The sequence below is a fragment of the Ambystoma mexicanum genome, chromosome 10 (assembly GCF_040938575.1).
Source record: "Ambystoma mexicanum isolate Mex_15411 chromosome 10, UKY_AmexF1_1, whole genome shotgun sequence".
NCBI lineage: Eukaryota > Metazoa > Chordata > Amphibia > Caudata > Ambystomatidae > Ambystoma > Ambystoma mexicanum.
In genome coordinates, this window is record NC_090932.1 from 1,266,278,209 (window position 1) to 1,266,295,180 (window position 16,972).

General features: G+C 46.4%; 1 protein-coding gene across 2 annotated transcripts in view; it reads right to left on the minus strand.

Annotated features, from left to right (window-relative positions):
* The window catches only part of TPCN1 (two pore segment channel 1), a 767,000-nt gene that overhangs the window by 336,155 nt on the left and 413,873 nt on the right, over positions 1-16,972 (minus strand). For both annotated transcript variants that reach the window (XM_069619236.1, XM_069619237.1), the window contains exons 13-15: positions 16,012-16,075; positions 2,641-2,685; positions 2,041-2,097 (exon numbers count right to left, since the gene is read on the minus strand). In XM_069619236.1, coding sequence (XP_069475337.1) covers positions 2,041-2,097; positions 2,641-2,685; positions 16,012-16,075 — 166 coding nt within the window. The remainder of the gene's footprint in view (positions 1-2,040; positions 2,098-2,640; positions 2,686-16,011; positions 16,076-16,972) is intronic.

Sequence of the window (16,972 nt, forward strand, 5' to 3'; positions counted from 1 at the left end):
AGGTAGTCCCTTCTCCCTTTCCATCCGGCCATTAAGACTAAATGGAGAAAAAAAGTAAACAAACAAAATGTCCAACATGGAACAGGGAGAAGGGACTACGGTTTTAGGTCAATATACCTTTTTTTTTAAAAAAAAATGAATAAAGAAAAACAATTTTGAAAGACTGCTCTGTGACCTCACAGAACCATCTTTCTAAATCGAACTGTCAGCCCCTGTGATGCACATGAGTGTGCACAGGGGCTGACGGGCATGCCAGGACCCGGAAGTGGCCGCGACAGAGAACGGGTAAGTGTGTGTGTTGCGCGTGTGTGTGTGTTCGTTTATTTTCAGGGATTGTGGGGGGTGCTGAGGGAGGGGGTTCGGGGGTGAAACACCACATTTTTACCAAATCCCGTTGGGGGAAGGTGCAGGTGGGGATTGGGGGTGAAGCAATGTGGGTGTTTGCTTTTTGTTGGCTGCCCAAAATTTGGAGAACATTTTTTATTTTTTATTTTGGGTGACCTACAGAAAGCGAAATTATCACATACAACCGGGACTACACATAGTACCCATCTCCCTTTCCATAGCGGCCTGACTGGAGAAAAAAGAAACTGCAAGGGTATTCGTCAAGTAAGTCTTTGCCGGACGGGTAACGCCCCAGCGAGGGCCAATGAACTTGTTACAAGCCGGGTACCAATACGTTTGAGGGTATTTTCTAATGGCAAAGGTTTCCATCATTGTGTTCATCCTTGCACTTCCCTCCTAACTCCTGTGCTGCTTCACACAATCAATCCATTGAACGCTGATCCTCTCCAGTGATCTGGCCTTCCCCTATCTTTGTTCTAGAGCACGCAGATACCACCAACGCAGGTTCCTGCTGCACGAGCATGCTCCCTGGCAAACCATTAGTATGGAAAACGGTTAGTTCTTGAGTAGCTTCTTAAAAGTTAAGGGGGTTATTTTAGAATGGATTTGCGTGTAAAATCAAAAGCGTAAAAGCGAGGCGTAACAACTGTCGTTTTATTCCCCAATTTATTTTCCTTCCGACACAAGGTGGAGGAGGGGCACAGTGCAGAGAGAAGATCTCTACTGTGCTTTCCACCTCCTCCTCCTCCTCCTCCTCCTCCTCCTCCTCCTTGTGTGACCACTTGGTTTTATGCCTGCATGAGGATTTCATGCAGGTGTAAAAAGGAATCCATTAGTAAACTCTGCCTGCAAAGCGGGATTTTCTGGAGGCATTTACTTTTTTGCAGAGTAGAAGTAAAGAGTAAAGGCGATACCACCCAGTTTTACTCTTTATTTTTGCAATCCACCATGCAAAACATACGAAGTGCATGCAAAGGACCCCACAGCAGGCAAACGCTACTGGTCCTCTGAATGCAATTTTCTTTTTTTTTTTTTTTAGAATGACCCCCTTATTTATTTTTCTGTGGCTCGGATATAAAGGATCTAGCAACTCCAGATCTGAACCGTGCATTATGAATGTAGGCATCCACTCAAACATGCCTTGGTTTGATCTGTGAAAGGGAACACACCTTTCCGCTTTATGCATTATAAAATAGGTCACTTGCCACAGAAGTCTGAGTCATGCAGACTATATTTGCACCAAATTGCTCTAATCTTTTAAGCATGCTTTCTATATTCCCTATAACCAATTACATTATTTGTCCAATTAGCATCTACAAAATGGAAAAGGAGAAGAGAGGCATATAGAGAAAGGTATCAATCAATGACCCAAGACTGTGTTGGCAAAGGGAGAAAGAGAAAAGGAGAGAGAGAGAAGTCACATATATGTGAAGCAGCTGATATCAAGCAGTACCTAGACATATTGCTAGTGAAACAGGGAGAGAAAGAGCGTGGGCGCAATAGTGTGAACGTTGGAGGTAAAGAAAAGGGTATAGAGACGTAGAGAATGGGAGAGAGGCACTGAGCGATTGCATCTTTAATCGGTGTAAGTTTACTGTTATGGGGTTCATTGCAACAGCAGCAATATAGATTGCATTGCAATAGCTGTCCAGGCATTTGTGAAGGAACAGAACAAAAAAAAAATATGTGACATACCTGAGAGCATGAAGGTTTCCACAAGAATCCATATTCCATTCACTGCCACAACCACGTCTGAAAGGACATTTAAGTAATATCACAATATCAGAAAAAGTTGCCACTGTTACACAGTAGTACAGAGAAGAACTTACTATGGCTACAGCGTGCATGGCATGTACCTTTTCACAAATTGAGTGGAAGAACGGGCAGTGCCTGAGAGGTGAGTATTCTGGAATTTCAGCCACACCCCATTTACCTAGATAATCTAAACATGACCACATTCTTTTTCAAAGTGCTAGACGATCTATTAACCCACAGGAAGTGAACTGTCAGTGGGGTCTAAAATGACAGCTATGGGAAATCTCCCCTACTAAGAGGAGTCATGCGGTTTTCCTGAGGGTGCCAGAGTTAAATTAAATAGAATGCTAGTTCCTTCAGGCTAATTCACACACATCCTCTGTGAATTGAACTACATTCTCTCAGGGTAATGTAAATGATAATAGTCATATCCCAGGGAATAATAGTCTATAAAGGGGCAAGGGTAATGGCTCAATACGATCACACCAAGGAGATGGTCATTTTTATAAATTATAAGGCAAAAAAATGTGTAAAACTTACAAATGATATACTGGAAGACACGTGATTTCACCAAGATATAAATGCCTATTAACAAAAGAAACAAACATTAGATTTGTATAAATGAAGTCCTAAATCAGCTCAAGTCCACTTTTGCATTCCATTCATACATGCACTGGCTAATAGTGACACTGTTTTTTCATGCACATTCTGCATTGTAGAAGTCAAACCATAATGCAAAGATTGATATGATGCAGTCAATAGGCATTGGTGTGCTTGGGGTCATAAATAAGTGACTTATTTCCTTTGTGGCTCTGTCAAAGGATAGATTTCAGCAACAGTGAAAGAAACAAGGTTGAGGCAAATAAGTGATCCTTCCCATGCACACTCTGGATTGACAATTAACTACACATACTGATTCCATTTGTATTGGGTTTATTCAATTTTCCAAATTTTTCTTTTTTCGATTTCCTTTACTCATCCAAATATTTATTTGCTATTCATATGTAAAATAACCTACAAGTGTTTCATATTTAAAACGCTATTATCGAAGTCGCATAAGACTACGTTCACCCATGGATTTATCTCAGCTGTCTTGAAAAAGCTTTTAAAAACGTGAAAGATTCTCTGCTATTATAAACATGAATGAAAGGGAAACAAGTGATATCCTACAGCATGGGGTCTGGAATGGATTCACATGCTCATGAATAACGAACACATAGCAGTACAACATTACACAACCACAGGAGGTGACAAGTCTCAACAGAAGCAATTAACTCTTACCTCTGGAACAGGCTCACTTCAAGCGAACAGGTTGCATAGCACTGCTTGGCCGACTCTGGACTCCTCCATGGAATCCCTGTCGATGGAGTAGAACTTCGTGAAGGTGTGCGTAGACCTCCACGTAGCAGCCCTGCAGATGTCCAGCAGGGGCACACCAGACAGGAACGCCGTTGTTGCAGCGATCGCTCTGGTGGGGGGGTGGGGTCTCGGATGGCCAGGCAGCGGTCGGTTCACCAACCGAGGACAGTGCGTGATGCAGCCGGAGAGCCACCTTAAAATGGAAGCCTTGGACAAGGCCTTTCCATGGTTCACAGGACCAAAGCTCATGAACAGTTGTGAACTCTTCCGAAAACGTGCGTGTCATGTAGAACTTCAGGGCGCGAGCAACGTTCAGTGAGTGCAAGGCCCTTTCCGCTGGTGACAAAGGTTCCGGGAAAAAAAATGTTAACAGCAAAGGCTCGTTGAAGTGGAATTCCGAAGGAACCTTCGGCATGAAAGAGGGGTGTGTACGCAGCACCACCCTCAATTTGTGGAAAGTCAGGAATGGTTGCTTACTGGATAGGGCCCGGATCTCCCCTACCCTCCTGGCAGTGGCGATGGCTACAAGGAAAGCCGTTTTGCATGAGAGAAACTTGTGTGGGGACTGATGCATAGGCTCGAAGGGGACCCCCATGAGCCTTCTCAGAACCATGTTCAGTTCCCACACCGGGGCAGGAGTCTTCACCGGTGGGAAAGATCTGAAAAGTCCTTTGAGAAACTCCTTGATGAGTCGGTGAGACCAAAGTGAAGATCTTCTTGGGGACCTGGTGAAGATGTACCTTAATGGATGCATGAGCCAGTCCGGCCTTGGCCAAGGATAGCAAGTATGTAAGGATCTCTGGGGCCGTGAGCCTCGGAGGGGTAATCTTCAGTGACCAGCACCATATAGCAAAACGCTTCCACTTGTGACTGTAGCACTTCAAGGTCGACAACGCCCTGGCCTTGGCAAGGACCTCCCTGCAGTCCCCCGGTAACTCAAACCCTCCAAACTCTAGGGCTGCAGGAGCCAAGCCCTCCGGTTCAGCGATCCTGGTAGTTATAAAGGATTGTGCCTCCTTCTCTGGTGAGAAGATCCGAAACCACTGGCAGCTTGATCGGAGGCGATGCTAACAGGCTGAGAAGGGCCGGATGCCAAATCTGCCTCGGCCACGCCGGGGTGATGAGTATCATCTTGCATTTTCTCTGAATCTGTTGATGACTCGTATAAGGAGAGGGAACGGAGGAAATGCGTACAGAAACAGCCCTTCCCACGGGAAGGAGAACACACCCCCCCCCCCCTCCCCACTCCCCCCCTCCCAGGCTCCTCGGCTGGTGGAATCTGCTGGCAAACTTCTGCCATTTGGAGTTCACTGCCATTGCAAACAGATCGATCTGGGGTCTACCTCATTTGACGAACAGGCGGTCCACCTGATCCTGACGAAACTCCCATTCGTAGCAGGAGCCAGTTCCCTGCTGAGGGAGTCTGCAATGGTGTTCTGGACTCCTGCCGGGTGGAGAGGGACGAGGAACATGCCCTGCCCTTCGGCCCAGAGCCACAAGTCCTGCACTTTCTTGGAGAGTGCCGGGGGTCGAGCACCCACCTGCTTACTGATGTAAAACAACAAGCTGGTGGTGTTCTCCGTGAAGATCCTCACCACCTTGCCTTTCAGAGACAGGAGGAACGACTTGAGGGCCCAGAACATTGCCCATAGTGCCAGGATGCTGATATGAAGATCCTTCTCCTCCGGCAACCACAGGCCTCTGGCGAGCAGACATCCGGTATGCGCTCCCCAACCCTCCAGGGACGCGTCTGTGGTGACGGTCTCCTGGATGTGGATTTTGAAACCCTGTGCCTTGGGCGATGTTGGAGCGGACGCCCCACCATCCTATCGCCTGACGGAACACTTTGTTGAGAGATACCTTGTCCGTGAAGCTTTCGGACAACTGTCTCCAGCGGGCGTCCAGGAAATCCTTTAAGTGTCGCAACTGCAACCTGCGGAGACGGACGAGGTAGATGGAGGACGACATCATGCCCAGTAATGACTTCATGCCCCACACCTTGGCCGTCTTCATCGATGACATCCGTTGCACCATTCCTTGAATGGCTGCTAGCCTCTCCTCCGTGGGGGACGTTACGCAAGACACTGTATGGAGTCTGGCGCCTAGGAACAGTGCGGTCTGTGATGGCATTAAGCAGGACTTTGGATAGTTGAAGGAGAATCCCAGATCTGTCAATAGCCGGACGGTCGTGAGTGTGTGCATATCGGGCAGTCGTCCAGGTACGGGTATACGTGTATGCCCTGTAGACACAGATGGGCTGCCACTGGTGCCAGGCATTTGGTGAACACTCTGGGGGCTGACTTCAAGCAGAAAGGTAGGGCCTTGAACTGATTGCACCACAAAACGTAGAAACATCCGATGTTTTTTGTGAATGGGAACGTGGAAATAGGTGTCCTCGAGGTCTAACATCAAGAAGTTTCCTTTTTCCAGTTGGCCGAGCATGTGTTGCAACGTGACCATCCTGAACTTTTGGGACTTTAGGTATTTGTTCAGACGTCGTAGGTCTAGGTTGGGCCTCCAGCCCCCCCGTCTTCTTTCTGACTAGAAAGTATCTGGAATAGACTCCGGAGCACCAGAGCCATTGGGGAACCAGCTATATCACCCCTTTTTGCAGCATGGCTTGTACCACTTCCAGAAGCTGAGGGATGTGCTGCTCCTGACAGGGAACCGGAGGGATCTGCGCACACCTGCTTTGGAACTCCAGGGTGTGTCCATGGGCGAGAGCGTCTAGCACCCATCTGTCGTGGTGTAAGGAACTCATGGTGGCAACAGTAAAGACAAACAGGTGATCACAGTTCAAGGGTGTTTATTAAACTGTATCTAGGTTGGAAAAATGCCTAATCTAAACCTAAATCTAAGATGGGCGCAAGCGTCGACCATTAAATGAAAATAAGGCAGTCCTAGCGGCGTTGAGTCAACTAAAAAAGGGCCTATACTAAGAAACCTATTGCCAAACATTACAACTAATACAAAGAAGGGTGTGGGATGGTTTTCAAGAGAAGAAAGAAGGGTACTCAAATATTATGTCAGGATGAGGTAGCTAGGTTCTTCCTTCCCCACGTTTTTGAGCACGGGGTAAGGTGGGATCTTGGAGCACAGCACACACTCTAGCTTCCCCAGCATGAGTGGACAGTTCTATTCCAGTTTATCAAGAGCCTCGACGGTCAAGTCTAGTTTCTCTTGAAGGTCTCTTGCCTTTGAAGGCCTGACTTATTGAAATAACTAAACTAAAGTTCCTTTAACAAAATGAAAGTTTGTTTCCTGGTTTTACTTAGGGTGAGGGCTCTTTACCCCTGGGTCCCCCTCATCCGGGCGCTGACCCCTATTCCTTGTGGTGTTGGGCGATTGCTTTTCACCCCTTGGGTCCTAAAACAGTTCCTTTTTCATATATCCGCTGGAGGGGGTGAATGCACCCCTGGATACCCCTCTTCCGGGCGCTGACCCTTCACAAATCGTATCTCAAAATCAGAGTTCACTTTTCTCAAATGGACATTTGGGTGATGGTTTCACCCCTGGATCTCCCTCGTTCCGGCTCGGATTCCTCTCGCCTGTTGGCCTCCCTCTACCGGGTTCACTATGGCTTTCAACAAATCTCAATGTCTTTTTAAACAGTTCCAGTGGACATCCCTCAGCCGGGTTCAGTGTTGTCAACACACTGTTTCTTGGGACTTTAGACTTGCCCCCTTCTCGTCAGCATCCCACTTGCGGATTTACTCTTGCCAACTTCACCTTAACATTCACTTTCAATGTTTACGGGATTCACTTCCCTTGCTTTTGGTATAGTTTTTAGGTCAAAAGATTAAGACTGTACAGGGATTTTGCTTGACCTCCTCTATGACCACTTTGACCCATCTTGGTGGCACTCCTACGGCCTTCTGGTATCTGTAGTTTAACTCAGATGGGGATCGACCAGAGTTTCTCGGAGCAGCACCAACGTGGCGCCGGTCCCCCTGTGCTGCTGGTCTACCTTTCGTAATATCACAGTTCTTTTAAGTTTCTCTTACCTTACCACTCTGCGACTTTCATTCACCACAGCCCGGTTCTTATCAGCTCTCCCCTAGACTCACCGGCTGTGTGGAACCGCTTGGCTTTCTTTTTTGGAGTCAAGGCCAGTATCACGGAAGCCGGAGTTTCCCTCGCTCCTGGTCATCGGCGTTGATACGCTCTATGTACAGTTGACATCTGCTGCAGCACACTTGGGCTATTGTCTTCGGTCTTACGTTTCTTTCAGCGGAAGGTTCGCTGGGTTTTGTCAAAAAGGGCAACGTTGTGTCTCTCCTTGTCAGCCTCTTGATATTTGTCACCTTTCTCCTCCTCTTGTACTGCCAGGTCTGGATAGCTGTCTCGTGTGTCTGCCTTGCTCATACTGTGCTCTTTTACTCCACCTTTTATCCCTGTGGGGAAGGAAAAGGGCAGTCGTGTGTGTGTGTGTGATTCTGTTTTGTTGCCCGACTTTGCTTGACCCTTGTATCGGGACATGTCAGGTAAACAGCTCTGGTGTTCGTCTGTTCTTTGGTGTGTCGTGCAAAAGTGTTTGTCGGAAAAGGGGATGGGGTAGTGCTTTTGAATGTACTACATGGTAGGATGGGGAAAAGGTGTTGAAAGAAGGGGGATACTGCATCCCACCCGCCTGTGTCCCACTTCCACTCCCCTAGGATACCCCCCCCATCCCGGTGATCCTCCCTCACTGGTCCACCTCCAGGAACTGGATCCAATAGAGATTGCTGTGTCCTGGCCACCTGGATGCCAGATCCCTGGGGACTAGCTAGGGAGACACCTTCATGTTTCTCACAGTGGTGATCTTTCTGCACTCGCTGACGAATCTCGTCAGCCAGCCTCCAACCGGGGTGCACGAATGGGGACCCCGACATCCCGGTTGGTTCAGGCTTACTTTGGTGCTGGGGTCCTGCCACAAGGGCGATGGCAATGCTGTACTCTGCTACAATAGGCCTGGGAATTCCATCTGTAGACATCTTGCGTTGAGGATCTGGAAGGCTGTCGGTACAATGTGGAGGACCCTTTTGAAGACCTGCTCGACTTTCACCTGTAGGAGCAAAAAGACTAGCGGTGCTGCTGGAGAGTGCCGAGGGAACGGGCCGTCTCCGTATTCGTCTTGATGGCCTGGAGGGACTAGTTGACGGCCTTCCCAAACAGATTCTCTCTGTCGAAGGGCATGTCCAGCACCTCCGCTTGGACCTCCTAACGTAAATTAGTGGCTTTCATCCAACCTTGTCGACAAAGGCAGACACTGTACCCCCATCTGCCGGAACCCTGTGTCGACGATGTCCAAAGCCACTGTGATGGCATGATCCAACGCCACTTCCCCTTCCTGGAAGAGAGCGATGGCCTCCATCTTCTTATCGTAGGGAAGGAACTCCAGGATCGGTGCCAGCTTGTACCACAATTCCCTGTCGTACCTGGCCAGGATCACCAATGTGTTGGCTGCCTTGATAATGGACGCTGTGGTGTAAATCACCTTCTTTCCCATGGCGTCCATCCGTTTCCCCTCACTGTCCAGAGGGACCGAGGACAACGAGGACGGGTTAGCCAACAGTTACACATGGCTGACGACACCACCGAATCCAGCAATGGTTGCAACCTCAGGCACTTGAGAGCAGAGTCTGACACCCTAAATTTCTTCTCCAGCCTATCCCGTTTGGCTGGAGCCATGCAAGGGTTCTTCATGAGGGCCAGGCCCTCCTCTCAAACATAGTCCAAAAAAGGCACTGCCATGCTAATCTTCCTCTTGGACTTGCGCCTTTTATTACAAGAAGCCCTCCTTCTTTGTTTCCTCGGGTAGCAGCTGGAATAGATCGGAGGCCCTGGCGATCATGGAGTGGAACGATCCCAACTCATCCGGTGGGGACACCCTATGCGGAGCATCCAAATGTGACGATTCATTGTCCGCTGTGATGATCGTCATCATACGTCGTATCCGTTCCGGTGTCTGGATCTGCTGGGGGAGAAGGGGCCCGATGTGGAGGAGGTTGATATGGGGGCGTCGGATAACTTCTTCACTGGAGGCTAATCGGGGACCTGGGGAACCACAGCTACCGGAACTGGAGGCATCCTCATCTGGATCTCTGACACAAAGGTGTGTAGAGTCGACAGAATATCCAAGGAAATGCCCCTCGGCTGAGAAAGCAGAAAAGGAAAACTAGGCCCTGCGCCATCGTCGTCCTCTCTAACGTCCTTGTGGACCGTATGTAAGGACTCTTGATCCTCATCTGTGGACAAGACCTCCATGGTTTGGGCAACGGCCTGGGAGGGCTGTTTCGGGGCACCCTCACTCCACCCTTAATGTCTTGAACCGGGGCTGGGCCAGTTTCACCCCTTCTGGCGTGCCTGCAGACTCTGCCAAAGTCACTGCCGTGGTGTTGCGCCTTGGGGGCAGGGACACTGAGCCGTGGGAGCTACCCTCGTAGATCAGCGCCTGTAGCTGTTGTGGTGGCAGTAGTCATCGACGGAGTAGCCGAAGAGGTCTTAGCCTGTGCCGGTTCAGCCTGATTGGGTTGCTCAGCTTTCTTCTCCTTCGTCCGTGGCTTCTCCGATTTCTCACGTAGTTTAGCCGGGGTAGATTACTTCCTCTTGGAAGAGGAGCTTGATGGTAGGCTGGCAATGGAGGCGGAAGGTGATGCTGATTGCGCCCTATCCACTTTTGGACTCGCTTCTGCGGCAAACCCAGTGGACTTGGACTTGTAGCTCTTGGCCTTATCTTGGGCTCCCACGGATGAGGCGCCCTCAAAGGACTTAGAAGACCGCTCCTCGGACCGGGCGGTCCTGTGAGGCATGATCCTGATTGGAGCACGGGTCAGAGGCCTTAGTGTTGAGCCATGCCGCCAGCCTACTACGCCTGTGTTGTTTTCTTGGAGAAACCGAGGCATATCTCGCACTCTACTTCCTTGTGGTCCAGGTGTAGGCAGTAGAAGCATTGCAGGTGCTTGTCCTCCAAACACATTCCATGGCCGCCATTTGGTGCAGGGCCTGAAGAGGGACCTTCCCTCCTTCTCCTCCGCCATGGTCGGAGGGCGCAAAGTAGGCCCAAGAGGCCTTGTAGAATCTTCGATGGATCTTCACCCTTGAGGGGCGTTGAACTTCATTGACAATGGGCCCCTGCAGTCCGCAGATGAAGGGAAGAGCACCCAAGCTTCTTTGAAACAGAAATAGAACTTTTTCCATCAAAAACACAAAAAAACATACAAATAGCTCGGAGAGCAAACTCAAGGACTCCCAACACTGAAGTGTGTGGTCAAAGTCTCAAGATGGCTGCCAGAGGAGGGTCTTAGGGAGAGGACTGTAATTGGATGGGGGCAGTATGAACCAGAGGACAGTGATTGGTTTAGAGGAGAAATACAGTTTTTAAGTGAAAGGGAAACTGTTTTTTCCTTTTACCGAGGATTCCCAGCCTGACGACGGGGAATATTCATGAGCATGTCAAGCCATACCAGACCCCATGCTGGAGAATTATAAAGCAGCATCAAGGGCTTGCACGACTAGTGTATGGAACAATCTCCCAATCCCATTTCATCCTTAGTGGTAAGCATGCTTGAATTCATTGTCATCCTTGTCCACTGAAGGTAGAGTCCAAAGGCTGGCTGTTTTTGTACGCGCACATATTTAAAATCCAGCAGAAGCTTTGATGCGATGTTTTGCCCAGGAAGAAACAGTTGCGTTGGACAGTTACAGATGGATTGTTAAAGGAAAAATAGCACAAAGTAAGTGCTAAGGAGCACTGGATGTAAATGACATACTGAGAAAAGGAGTATGAGAATCAACTTGTTTTGCTCCATTAGTGGTAATTGGGTATTCATTACATATTTATTAATACAAATAATGTTGCTGCTAGGTGGATTGTCGAGCCATTAAGATAGCATGGTCTGAATAATATGAACACTATTTGATTATGACCAAAAAGAAAGAAAAATAAATCTTAACAGAGGTCTGGACTACAAGTCTCCCAATGTTTTAGGAAAAGAGGAATATTTATACTGCTATGTTCAATTAACACAGGTACAATGAAATTGGCATTTGTGGACATGGAAAGAGTAACTTTCCACTTATATACACACATAAATGAAATACAACTGGCTGTTTGTACATGTCAGAAGTATTATCCCCTGACGAAGGTCCAAAATTTGTTTCAGTGGAACCAAACCATGTATGGCAGCATGCAAGTCTTTGATCAGAGTATTAATGTACGGACACTCTGACGGGAAAAGTGCAATACCTTTGAGCGATCTCTGAAGCACAGCATTTAGACAGCCTCTTAACTGTTTTGAATAAGCAGTAATACAAGTTGGGAAGTTGCTGAATTAGATTTTAGTTTGCAAAAATTGTAATTAGGTATTTATTGCTTTTGATATGTGCTGTCTTGGGGCAATCATTTCTGATCATTATGTATGTAAGAAGATGTAATATTCCATGTAATCTACAATTAAAGTGCATATTTGTGCAAAATAAAAAAGTTGATGCTCTGTTCAGTATGACAGTCCAACTAGAAGTGGGATTTCAAGAGGCCCTCTTGTTTTTTTATGTTTATACACTGGGGGTAGCTCACTTTTTCATACCCCAGAGTCCCTAGAAGTATTGCTTGGCTGTTTTGGCATGACATGTTCAGGCAGATGTCGTCCCAGTCAGGGAGCACACTCTGGTTTGAGGTCTCCTAACAGGTATGGGCTACATCGAGCCCCGGCTCAACGCTGCTCTTCCTTGTTGGATGTTGTCAGGGCAGAATTCCGTTAATGGGGTTATTTTGGCCAACTCTGTAGACACCCCTACACTTTTTGCAGGCTTCTATGGTTGTTCGACTTTTTATGGCTAGACAGACTTCTACTGTAATCCCAGTATCACTGCAACACTTTTACCAATGTGCTGCCCTTAGTAGTACCAGGGCAGGAGTGCTTTTTAGGCATCCTATTTGGTTCCAGGGTGATTCTATCACTCTGAAAGTATGCTGGGGAGTAGGCAGGTCACAGCTGTAATTTAGCTTTAGGTACACCATACTTGTATGCCGTTCTACCACATTACTGGCCCCATGCAACTATAGGGTAGTCAGCCATTGGGATACTAGGGTAGTTATGTAAAGTCTTACCCCCCAGCCATGTTGTTTTGTGGCCTTTATTTGCTAGAGTGGATCAGAAGGCAGGCTTAAAACATCTGTTGTGCTTACATGGGCTGACCTTGATCCCACCCCTGCGCACTCAGTTGTAATTCAGTGGTTTAGACCGTTTTGAAGTCATTCTGACTTCCCAATCTACACCATGTGTGGGATTGGCTGTGGGTTTGGCATTCTTAGTATCAGCCTAATTGGTTGGCCGCTAAAAACCTCGGTGTATGTGATTTGTCGGCTGGCTTGGCCAGACCAGGATGAAAGTGGAGATCTGTCAGAAGACCCTGTTCATTCTCAGATTCTAACGTGAAACTTTGGAAGACTGCTGTTGAGATGGTCTGCTGTTGAGGGTCCTGCTTCAGCCATATTGGTGGGGCCTGTCTCTTGTTTTTGCATCCCTGTTTCTCCTGGATGTCAGAATATCTAATCGGTCTTTTCCTTAATTTCCTCCAGTAATCCTTACTGGTTAGACGGCTATTCCTTGCTGGACTCTTCCTCATCTATAGTGTTGCAATGCTGGTATCATTCATATGGCCAAAATGCCTAAAGATAGGGGGTTTTCCTTGCTTGGAAAATAGAGTGGCTCACTGCTAATTCACTTCAGCTCGAGTCGCCTGCATCTGTTGTTTCAGTTGTGGAAGTTTTCCTTCTTGTGGCTGTGTCCTCTTGGCTAAGCTGTGATCCTTGCTGGATCCTGAGAGCACTCGTGTTGCCGTCACTGCTTCTGTGGTCTTCCCCTCATGGGCCATCTCTCCTGGTGTCTTCCTTGTTGGGCTTATCTTGTCTGGGTCATTACTTCGGGCCCCCAAATGCTGCTAGTCCGGCCCAAACCCGACAATCAAATTCACCTATGAATCCGCCTTTCATGGGCCAAATTCGAAGCAGCCTGGGTATCATGAGTACCCGTCTACTTGTCTTTAGATCCTGGTCCTGTAGAAGATTCTGCTCTCAAGGGTCCCCTGGATCCAGGTGCAGTGAGGTTTTGAAGCCCCACCTTCAACCACTGATTTCCATGGACTACTTTGCACCAAACTGTTGCTGGCCTTCTGGATGGAACTCTTCTTTGCAGGTCCAACTGGGTCCCCAGTTTACTGCTTGCCTCTCCTGTAGCACGACTGGAGTAAAACAAAAACGTACCTAACCTTTCACCATAGCTGTGGCAGGCCTATTAGATTTGTCCCATTGATTTCAATGCAGTAAACTTTTAGAAAATACAAACTCCTGAAAAGGAACATTTAAAGTGGCCTACCTGAACTAAGATATTTTTCCCCAGTGCCCCTTTGGGCGATGGAGTTTTTATAACAGATATCTGATTTTTAACATGCATCAGTGATCAGGTAATAATGGGGTTACAGTAACCACTAGTGGTAGCACTACTGTTTCTGTTTTTATGAAACTGAGACCTATTCGGGCCCAGTAATACATTCCCGATTTTACCCATTGTTGTTTGCCCTTGGACATGTGTTCCTCTATTGTTTAACCCTTTCCTCACTCCTTTCTATTAACTTTATAGGCCCAGTTCTTCCTTGTTAGGGTGGTCCTCTATATTGTGTTTTATGGAGTTTTTTGTTCTATATATACTTTTGTTGGTATACTTTATGTACTTATTTGACAGTGTCTTTTTTATTCTAATGCAATTCTGAACAAATTGTATATACAGGTTTAAAGTATAGTATGTGATTTATTTTATTGTGTCTGTGTATGGGACTTCTGGTACTTTTATACCAGCCCATACCCTTCTATGTTGCCCATTAAGAGAGACTGTCTAACTTGGTGGACATCATGTTACTACACTAGGAAAAATCCTCTTCACACCCCTCACCAGATGGCAGTTGAAAAACTCCTTAACAGATGTTAATTCAATCCTTTGTTTACTCAAGGAGCAGTCAGATAATGGAGAGCTCAGCCTTAAGAGTGTGCTCCTTCATTTGGGCAGTGTTTACCATGGAGTGTACCATACCCAGCCTTACTTTCTTATCCTAAGCATTGCATGCTATAATGTTTGAGGGCTTAGAAATTGGCAACAGTGTGGAAGAGGTTGGTGTCCATTATGCAATTACAGATATCTACACAAAGGTCCCTCAAAGCAGTAGCCTCACTTACCCTGACTCACTTGGTAAGATGGGGCATGTGATAAGTTCAAGTTGGTACAATGCTCCTCTGGGCTATGGTGTTGTAACAAACATTTAGTGTGGATGGTAAACTGGAGGAAATCATGAGAGCAGCTTATTGGCTGAGTGATTATTATCAAGGAATTCTATTTCAATTCTTATAATGAGATGCTTGCGTTGGTGGCGAGTTGTGAACTAGCTTAAAACCCATGTTCAATTTAGTCACAGACTGAAGTTAGGATGGGAGAGCGTCCTGATGAAATTAAAGACAATTTAGTATAGTGTTAGTATTATCGTTCCCTTTCCTGAGAAAGCAGGAATGCAAGTCCAGAGGAACGGTATGATGCCGGGCTTGTCCGCACCCGCTGTAACATTGGTATTAAAATAGAATTCAGAGGGTTAATAGCCTCTGTGGACCCCATTGTTATAATTACTGTAGGAATGCTGCAAGGCCCTCCAAATGTATATGCAACACATGATAAGGAGAATTCAAAGGCTCTACGGTTTCAATGGTGGTTGACATGACATTCATGCATGAGAGGTAAAGCATGCATAAGTGATCTATTTAGGAACCAGTTAGAGCTTGGCCTTTGTGGTCAGCAGCACTCAGGTGAAAGACCATCACATAGCAGAAGAGGCTGCATCTTGTGGTATTCTGGATGAAAAATCAGCAGATGTTAAGTGTGCTCTAGAAACCTAGCCAAAGCCGCTTGGAGAGACGTAATGAGAATGGACTTCGCAGCACAGGAGGATCCATGCTCATGGTGTCCAAGCCTGACAAACAGACACAGAGGCTGCTCATTAATTAGAAATCAAGTTTGTGAAAAAAACTAAATGTAATGCTGTGCACAGTATTGTCATTACAATGCTCCAAACATTTAATAAATATGCTTCAAGAACTGGGAAAGATACGCTGCTTCAGTGCGCACTTGTGAACATTTCTGAAAAGGCCCTGCACAGTCATGTTTTCCTGAGACATAAGCAAGGTCGCCCTTTTGTTAGGGGTCACAGTTAACTTGATATTAATAGTTTTTTTCTAAAATATTATGTGACCAATAAGAGCATAAGCCATATAGCGCTATTGAGGCACTTAAAAGAACACAGGCATAGGATTTTGGATATAACATCTACATTTTAGTTCTGTAATTACACTCTAAAGTTCATATAAAAGTAAATCTGTCCCAAAATGTTGATACCTGTAATCAAGCATCGGTATCTTACTTCCTGACTGGGTTAGTCGCAGCAGGGTTATAGCAGACCCAATAGGCACTCCAAGCAAGCACTATCGTAAGCTTAGGAAAGGTGCATCTAATGAATCAGTTCTGGACTTACCTTTAAATATGACAAATGCTGTTCGAGGGAGCTCATCAAACCAGTGCTCACGGTTCTGTTTGGCCTAGAAAAGGAGTGAATCTTGTTACATAAAAAGGTCAGAGAATAGGGAAATCCATTACATATTAAAACAGATTTAAAAAAGAGATCCATCATCTTCTCTAGCCCTCTCCAATTTACCTCCACCCCTTTCTTTAAATCTCCTTCATGTGCTTTCCTCCTGGCTCTGTTTTCCTGCTTGCAAGAGGTCACTAGCGTTTTTAGTATATGGGTCTATGCTTGCCGTTTTCTACATCTAGCAGTCAAGCTATGTATTTGTATTTCCCTGCCTATTCTCATCCAAGTATTGCCCTTAGTCTCCGCTGATCATCTATGCCTAAATCTTCTAATTTTCCTCTACTCTATTTCCTTTTGTAAATAGGTTCACTTCTCTCCTATTATTTGTTTCACCTTTCCCAGATGTAAGATCTCTTCATATTTGTGTACCCACACTTGTATACTGAATAATTGTCCCCCATCCTCGTAAGTCTCACAATGCAACTCCTCTGTCGTGGTCTCTACAAGTCTGATTCATTTGTCTCTATGCATGTGGTCTGGCCGGTTCTCATCTCCCTCCGTCTATCTCTGCCTATGTTTTACCCCACTTTGCCGCACCCCCCCTCTGCTTATGATAATGTTGTTTCCCATTTCTCTTCATATTTCCTTGTCTAGAGTTATCTCTTGCTAGAATTAAACATTCCTCTAACAGAATGAAGAGGATACAAGAACATCCAAATATTGTGCAATTGTGGGTCATGTAGGAAAGACAACAAACCACTCAGAGCACATACCAAATTAGTAAATATTGCTTTCATTGCACTGGCATTACAGTTAAAACAATGAAACCCAAAACCGCTCTAAATCCTTTCTCTGGGGGTTATTGATGTACAAACCTTCACTATAAATACACAGAGACTCAACC